Source organism: Chaetura pelagica, unplaced genomic scaffold (genome assembly GCF_000747805.2).
Source record: "Chaetura pelagica isolate M959 unplaced genomic scaffold, ChaPel_1.0 scaffold69, whole genome shotgun sequence".
Lineage (NCBI taxonomy): Eukaryota > Metazoa > Chordata > Aves > Apodiformes > Apodidae > Chaetura > Chaetura pelagica.
In genome coordinates, this window is record NW_009970724.1 from 12,916,366 (window position 1) to 12,925,692 (window position 9,327).

Sequence of the window (9,327 nt, forward strand, 5' to 3'; positions counted from 1 at the left end):
AGCAGGAATTTTCAACAACGTTTCAAAATAAACAATGGCCAATTTGGAGAAGTATGCAATGTAACCTGACGCACACGTGTAGGGTAAACCACCAAAAGAAAGTGAAACTTAAATGTTTCCTCATGCAACTTAGTGCAATTTAGCAATACAGGTACTGCTCTGAAATGCAAAACTTGAGCCATGAAGTAGCATGAAGAAGTTTTCAAAATATCTGCCTAAATAAAAATTAGGTTTTCAGAGCTTGGCAGAAATCAATCAGACATCAACTGACCATGAGCACAAAAGCAGCAGCCTGAAAGGGCAATTCAGAGTCTCAAGCCTTCTACTTCAACAGTAAAGGGAGCTACAAGAAACAAATAGTTTGAACATTCTCTCTAGTGTTTCCTATTTTCTGCTTATTCTCCAGGAAGAAAGAATTCAAAGCTTAATCTAAATCCTACAGAGATAAATAGGTTTAATGAATGTTTACCCTGAATGTTTACAGTACACATGGTAGGATTATATCACCCACATCTCCACCCAAGGACACTTAAAATCTGATGGGTACATTAGTGAGATGAAGGTGAGGTCCTGCATCTTCCTTTAATCAACTCTGCACTGGAATCAGGCATATTTACTCCTAGATGCTGACAAATTCAGAGGGAAAAACAACATAGCCATCATGGCCTTTTATCAATTGATGTAAGTCACCACTGCTATACGGAGTAGTAATTGTTGGGAATTTGAATTCAATCACTGGACCATGAAAGTATAAATTAAAACTTGACAAACAAAACACACTATGATGACTCTGTCATTATTATACTAATAATTCAGAGTGCAGGCAAAATCATGCATGAATTTTTTACCAAGAAATTTCCTCCACAAGAGTGATACTACTTTGACAATCAAAATTTTCAAGGGCCAAGCTTCAATCATACCACTTCAGTTCATTGCAAGGTTTAACATGTAGAAACAATGTGAATGTAGGAACAAGTAATTATACAATGTATCTTAAAGCTATTACACAGTATATACCACTATATAACTCACAAATAGGTAAATTTGATTATGCCGAGGACTAAACAGGTATTCCAAATCTAAGGGTTATGGAAATAAAAATAATCTTGTCCTGCTAAGCTTTAACAGTTAAAAATATGCTATAAAAATGCTTTACGCTTTGTTTTTCTCAGAAAACATTTGATTATAGCAATAACATCAAATACACATTTTGTTTGCTTCTGCAAGGCAATCATACCATATTTTCTATATCATTTAAAATAACTTTCAAGAGATTTTTAGAGGGATAAAACTAGTGAAAATAGATGACAAACTGAATCCCTACTCCCCAATTTTAACACGAAATTCTGATTAAAAGGCAATTTACAGACCCAAAATACCTTGGATTGTAATGCAAGACAACTGAACTTAATTTTCCCAATTACATTAGTTCATACCTACAAAAGTTTTTAAATAGTACTTGAGTGGCTTTTACACACAGTACTATGATATCACTTTATTATGCAATTTGTGACTAAGGTTTCATGTTCTGAATATACAAGTATTCTATTACTAGTCCTTCAGTGTTTCACATTACTAAGACATTCACTATTGTCATTGAATACAGGATGAACAGAATACAAGATGACTTATATTTTTTTTAAAAGAGATGTTATCACTCAACAGTGTGTTCAACTGGAGACAAAAGCACTTACTGTGATTTGAGGGAACATCTTTCTCCTAAATATAAAATTTCAAAACTTTACTATAAAGATGTCTGTTCAAATTGCATTTTACATATCATAAGTCTTAGCAAACAGCTGGTACTTGGTAATACCTGAAGTCTTAAGTTTGTCTTACCAAAGCAACATAAGAGGAAAGAAAAGGCAACTCCAGATGATGCTAAGTAATCTCCAAAGTGCAGGGGAAAAATTAATAGCAGATTTGACAAAGCACACATCAAATTGTACTTCTATGTGAAACAATTTTTGGAATACTGAAATGACACTGCAGTACAAAACATTGCTACGGAGTATCACAGAATAATATGGAAGTGCTGCAACACTGTTTTGAAGCAACAGAAGGAGAACAAAAATCAAAGGGTTTTGACAGGAATTTTAAATATATATTTTTTAAAGAGCTACAAATACAGTTTTAGTATTGGGGGAATGAGTTAAAAAACTGACATCTCTATATTAATTGAAAATGAAAGAAGATAAGACTGTCAGTGACATAAACAATATCTCTTCCTCTGTACTCAGATACACCATACAATACAGAACACAAGCCAGGACAGCCCTTCCTGAGCCAGCAGTGACACACATGGGCCAGGATGAAGCTCCCCTCTCCCCCAGCACACCACAGGCTCATAGTGAGGAGCACACTCCAGCAGGTTCCCTTTGCAGCCACAGGCACTTGTCCTATTTCCCACCTCAGTCAGCTGTTGCTCATGGAGCCTACATTGCTTCAGCAAGAAAGTCTTTCCCTGCCTGTCTCTATTTTACCAATATCAAATTGTGGTAAGTCCTTCCTGCCTGTGCCTCTTACTAGTCTGCTAGCTGCTGTCCCCAGTTAACCCTCCTCCCTAAAGCCCACACCAGCCAATCTAAGACTCAGCTCTGCCAGGGCCAGGAGCTGCCAGGTCCCCCTTGGTATGGCCATGATGCTCCCTTACCCACCAGCAGCTCTCTTGCCCCTCATTTTTTGGCCCTTTCCCTCCTTACCCTCTGTATTTCCTTTACACCTACAATCTAGTTAACTCTGGACATTCAAAGAAGAAGGGGAAAAGCACACAGGTGAGAAATCCAAGATCCACTGACTATCGCACAAATTGTACCAAAGTACTATACTAACCCACCCCCATGTGCAGTGCAGCAGCCTCAGAAATAACCTCCTGGACCTTGCAGTCCTAAGACAGTAAGTTGTAACTGAGACCAGCATGCCATCATTAAATTATAATGCCACTACCATTAAATAACACAGTATATCCAAGACTCATTTTCTGTATTTAACTTGGGATAAATCTTAATTGTCTTAATTGCTGACACCTCCTTCAATCCAACTTCCCTGCTTTTCCTGACCATGCTTGCTAGTTTCTTGTTTGATTCTTTTGATTGTTTCCTCCTACCTCATATATATTCTCCTCTCTCCCCTTGAGCCCTTTTGACTTCTCAGTTTCTTTCCAGAAGCAGTCCTTCAACTTGCTGCTATCACAGGTCTCATCTGTGTCAGACAAGGCTCAGAAACAAGCTTGGCTTTGACACGACACAGCAGCCTGCCATCCACAGATGTCAATTTACATTATCCACCACTGGCACATACATAGTATAGTCTCTGAGAAACCAGGACAAGTATTTTTCCTGTTAATGCATTAGACAGCTTCCAGCACACTAAAATTTTGTGCAGGAGGGGACACTGGAGACAAATCTTGGTAAGATGCATATGCTGCATTTAATAGCTGTATTATAAATATAGCTTATAAAATAAGCTTTAAAATACAGTACAACTGCTGTTTTCCCTTCCTCCTCAACCAAAAAGAATAATTTTTAAAAATCATTACATCAGTTTTCCAATATTATATATTTTCCTCCATCTTCTTAAGGTAAGAAGAATTACCTAGAAAAAGTGGGTCACTATTTTTTGTCAGCTGCTTTTCTTAGCACAAAGCAGAGAGGTCATATTAAGGTTTTGCTTTTAACATATACTTGTTCAAAATATTTTACCAAGCCTGATACATATAAGATATGCATATGCATACATAACATCATACATATGGATAAGAACATCTTTTATGGATAAGTACATCTTTTATGGATAAGTACATCTTATGGATATATCTTACAGCCAATGCAGCTTTCATTTCGGTGAACCACGAAAATAAAGGTGAAGTCATTTAGTGGACTGAAGTCTTTCTGAAGCAGTTAAATTGAATATACACAGTTTTATATTATTCAAAAAGGTGGTTTGTTTGGGTTGTTTGTTAGTTTTTAATATGTCCTTCTACACACTTATAAAAACTGAACCAGTTCCTAAACTCCTGTTCAAGCCAGAAATATTTAACAGTTTTAGAAAAACTTTATCTAAATGTATCTTTGTGGTACTTTCCTTAATGCAATAACCTGGCAGCTAATACAACAAGCAAACATGGCATTAAGAGTTATTTCACCCAACAGTTCTCTCAAAGATCTCTCTGCCCAAGAAAAATAGATTATTGATATCCCCTGACTCCTGGGAATGGTGGCAAGCACCACTCCAACCCCTTTTCATTTTCTCACTTAGCTCATCTGGTCCCTCAAACGATCCCAAATCTAAATCACATCCTCATGGACAGAGGTCAGCACATCCACTCACATCCCAGTTTCTCTCTTAGCTGTCAAGAGAGAATTCCCATTTCCTCCTTTGCAAAGTCACGTGGCACACAAAGTTTGATACCCTGACATTTGGCATGCTCTCCTAAGCCAACATTTGGGAAAAAAAGAAAAAAAAAATCTAGCAGCATGGCTTCCAGAAGGCTTGCAGATGGAAAAGCTCAGGGGAGCACACCCACCTGTGGGAAGCTTGGGATGCACATTCATAGAGGCAGGAGATCATGGTTATCATTTGTGGGGAATAGAAGACAAGAGTAGGATCAGAGGAAATGGAGAGATATGTCTCAGCACACCCACATCCTGGGGCTACCTGATGTGATTGTAACCAAGAAATAAAAACTACTGTTCAAAAGCTCAGTTGCCTCACCAAAATATAAACAAGATGACAAAGATAATAAACTTCCTTAAGACTACAGGGTGACACCAAAAAAAGTAACTCCCTAAAATTAGAAAATATTTGAACTTTTAATACAAAGAGAAGGATATTTTTATTAGAATAATAGGAAATAGTTTTTTTAATATTTAATCTATGTCAACATCCCCTTTAGTAAACTCCCATGCCAGTATTGCATTAAGCGCAGTTTTCCTGTTTAGCAATCACTCACAAGTTAACTAAATGCCTTGCAAAAAATATTTCAAAACTAGTTTGCTGAAGTATTAAAAGATAGCATTAAACAGATGACATCTTCTGCAAATCCTTCGTAATCTGTGGGTTTAGGTTTTATATTTCTGGTGATAAATAATTTAAGTTCCTGTATGATTATGATTATACATTAGGATTAGTACTTTCAGTTATGGATCACTTCTATTTTTATTATTTTCACCAGTCTACATTAGCCAAAAGGCAACATCTTAGGAAAGTGGAGACCTAGAGTGAACAGTTCCCATGGAAGAGGCAGAGGCTGAGCTGCAGTGCTCCATCCTCCACCTCACTGTCAGCAGGCACTGATACTACACTTCAGGGAAAAACCTGCAGTGCACCAGGATGCCAGTCACATCTCTGCAATTCATTTAGCACATTCCCTCTTCCAGTTCTATTCCCAATTGCTGCAAGGTTTAGCACTTCTTCACATTGTGCTTTCATTAAGACCCCTTTCACAACACCAGCTCTCAAGTCTGTATCAGGCAGACTCTACTACAGTTAAAAGCCAAAAGACATTATTTGAGCCATCTTCCAAATTTCCTTTTCTGATGGCACACGTACTGGTTGAAAAGTAACAACCAGAGCTGCCAGCTCATGGGAGTTCAAACAGCATAGTGCTTCTGGGCCTTAACACAACAAGTCTTAATAGAGCCAATACTCTCTGGTTCTGTTCAGTCACAGCAGGGGAAAAAAAAAAATAAAAAACACACAAACAAACAAAAACCCACAAACAAACAAAAAAACACCAAACAACTGGATATAAATGTCCCTGAATCCAAGAGATTTCAATCTCTTACAAAGCCCATCTGTGATTTTTCGTAGAGGACCTATCACTGAGACACACCATCTCCTCAAACAAGAGGTAGGCAGCATGCAGCTTGCACCCCAGAGGTGGAAGATTCAGTAGCAAAGCAACAACACTGCTTGTCTTTTATGTATGCAAGGTTTATACTTTCACATCTGAGGCGTACTTTCTGGAAAGCATAACTGACTGAATCAGCTTCTGTTCTTCAAAGGACAACTTCCACTAACCAAATTTAAATATTTTCATAAACATACAGAACCACAGACAAAACCTGCCAGCATTCAAATGTTCAAACCCAATGTTTTGCAACCTGAAAACACTGAGATACTTCTCTGACACAGGTACTTTTACCTCCAAAAAGGTAGGGGTCTGAATCCACAGATTTCAAACACATAAAACAGCCCTCCCACAAGAACCGCTGTGACACAAGGTGTGTGGCTGGTGGCAGGACAAAGGCATGCAGTTCCCCATGCTAGTCAGCCCATAAAAGAGAACATACCCACTACCACTTGGTCAAGCACGTCTGTGTTGCAATGCTGACCGTCGCCAGTCTCTGTTTCTATTCCTGCCCCAAAAACAAGCAGCAGCCGGGTGCTTACAAAGCAAATCAACAGTGCTCCTGTTTGACCAAACAAGGCTCCACCAAAAAGTGCCATCTAAAGCAAGCAGCATGAGTCACAGAACCTCTACACTTCTGATGTAGCTTTTGAGGGGTTACTAAGGTCAACTGAGCAAAGCTGGTGAGCGTCACAAACATCTGATCTGCCACACTAATTTCAAAAAACTAAATATGTAATGAAATGGAAGAGACTTGACTCTAGTATGTCAGAGGTCTGACATAAACTCCCAGGTCTGCCTGAGGCACCATCTCTCACTTACCTGTTCTTGGGCGCTGCTGCATTTTTAACTAGCCCCCAAGACATGAAAACTTGGTTTATAGAGAAGAGACTGACAAATGTCAACAAGGCAAGCAAGACACAAGGCTAAAATCACACAGTCTGCCTTCCACAAGACCCATTTGTGAAGCCTTCATCCACCCTTCTCCTTATCTGTTCTTATTGGTCAAAAACTGTGCAGCAAGGATGCCCTGAGCAATTTTTAAGATTTTATGGCAGAAAACAGTATCAGATAAGGGAGTATGGGAGCTACAACTCACTTCTAGAAGATGACAGATAAGGGTCACACGAGATTCAATGGTCCAGCTGAGTGGTACAGACACAACAGCACATTCAAGCCAGCTGTGCAGTCAGAGGGCAAAACATTTTCCATCCTAATGCCAACTCAGCTCTTGTACTCCATGCCTCCAACATCTAAAAATCACTACCCCACAAGGAAAAGAAGAGTTAGCTAGTGTTTTTGCAAGACCCCAAGATCCTACAATGCAGCAAATACATCAGTTTAGTGAAAAGCATTATCTGAGAAAACTCATACTTCAGGGCCCATCTCCTCAGACTCCAAGTAGATCTCACCAAATTAATAATTTGCAAGCATCTGAGACTTCACCGTATGTTATTGCTAAGTGCTCTTTACAGTCTTAGCAACAAACTACGAGCAGCTTGCCTAATTTCAGCCTACTACATTTTTATTAACAATTTATGAAATGGTCACCAAGTGATCCTTTCCAGCAGAAATTGTGTCCTCCAAGAGGCTTTTCATTAAACACCACAGAACCTAAGATGGCCAGATCTTGATCTTGCAGAAAGCAAAGGTACCATTCCCAGTAAATTTAATGCTGCTTAGCATTATCCATTGCATGTTTTGATACAGAAGCAGTTCCCCCTGTTTCGAGGGTGAAATCAGTGTAGGGCAGAAATGTACCAGCGGACAGAGCAGCCTGTAGCACTGTGGAGTGCAGGTTCCTCAGGCACAGGGCCGACACATAGACAAGGAGACAAATGTCACAGCCATGAAACAATTCCAATAGCCACATGATACATATATAAAGCTCAAGCTCAAACTATGCATTACAAATAATCCAAGATTTACAATTGTAATCCATAGTTCAAACACACTTGGAGAAATAAATATTAATCTGGATTCCCAAACCTCCTTCAAGAAAGAAAACAGCAGAGCATTTTGATATTTGTTTTTAGTAGACAGAAAGAGATCACATGGTTTTAATTCATCAAAAATAAAATAATATTGGTTCAGACAAACAACATTAATCTCTAATTTAAATTAATTCATTTACCTGTTCCACACTTTTTACCCATTCTAAGCAGGGTAAGAAATAATTTCCAATAGTTCTTATGTAAAGTATTTATAGCTCTGCAGCTAAACTGAAAAAGGGTCCGTTTGGAAGCAACCAAACTGACTATTATGATAATATAAACCAGGGCTCTGGTACATTTTAGCAAGTCCTGAAACTGTCATAGAGTCTGAACAACACAGAGAGAGAGCTTATCTGGATTTTTTCCATTTGGAGGAGTCCAGCCTCTGCATCTCTCCATCACTCAGGTCAAGTGTTGCCTCAGCTCACCCAACCCAACCAGGCACTGGAGCTCCCAAGGATGCAGGAATAGCCTCTACACCATTCACATCTAGTACAAGGGTCTTGGAGTTTTCGCTCTAACCAGCTGAAATATACCCTACAGGTTTTGGGTGGGTTTTTTCCCCTTTTTGTGCTGTGGCCTTACAGAAAACACTCCTTTAGTAGTAAAACATAGCTGCTAGGAAAAAAAATTTAAAACCTAAAGAAAACTAAAAGGCAAGAAAATAACCAGCTTTATGAGTAAACACGGACCAAGAACTCTCCTCCCAAACCAAAATTTACTGCCACTGCGTTTTTGGTCAGTTTCCTAAACACCAGCGGCCGGTTTTTTCTGCTGTCCCTCTGTACCAGAACCATGACATTGAAATGTTACGATGTATCCGTTTCTCCCCGTCTGAAAACACACTAGAGACTCAGAAGTTTAGTTTCCTTTCCGGCCGCATCTGCGGGGCTGCCACCCTGTCCGAGGCAGAGGTGTGCCCGGCAGCGGCGGGAAGTCTTGTATGTGGAGCTTCTCCTCCTTGAATTATTGATGTAGCCTTATCTCGGCACCTGAAACCCGCTTTTTGAGGCACAATAACAACACATCCGTCCCAGCTGGAAGGTGCGTTTTAAATGGGGACGAACTCGGAATATTTCATTACTATTTAACCAAAATACCAATTAAAAAAGCTAAACACAACAAGGCGCGAAGAAAAGAGATACTAGAACACAAGCACCCCGCTACGGAGAACACGGTGTCACTGCTGATGGCTCCCGCACACCCCGCGTCTCGGCTGCCAGCTGAGGGCAATCGCTGCTTCCCCCGCCCCATCTCCTGCCCTCCCGCAACGTCCAGCAACACCGGCCCTGCTCCTTCCCGCCCCGCTCCCTCTCACGTACCCAGGTACCCCCGGAACGACGGGAAGCGGGGCAGGTAGCGCTGTAACCGCTCCCGCGAACCACAAACGCGCGCAGGAACGTCACGCCGCCGGCTGCGGGGGCAGGCAGGGCCCGCACCTCTGGGACGGGCTCCTCCGGCTCTCCCGCCCAAACCCCCTCG

At 40.3% G+C, this 9,327-nt stretch overlaps 1 protein-coding gene across 1 annotated transcript in view; it reads right to left on the reverse strand.

The window, feature by feature from the left end:
• VAV3 (vav 3 guanine nucleotide exchange factor) overlaps nucleotides 1–9,327 on the reverse strand; it is a 194,038-nt gene that overhangs the window by 142,504 nt on the left and 42,207 nt on the right. Inside the window, exon 6 of the mRNA XM_010006784.1 lies at nucleotides 9,168–9,323. Coding sequence (XP_010005086.1) covers nucleotides 9,168–9,323 — 156 coding nt within the window. The remainder of the gene's footprint in view (nucleotides 1–9,167; nucleotides 9,324–9,327) is intronic.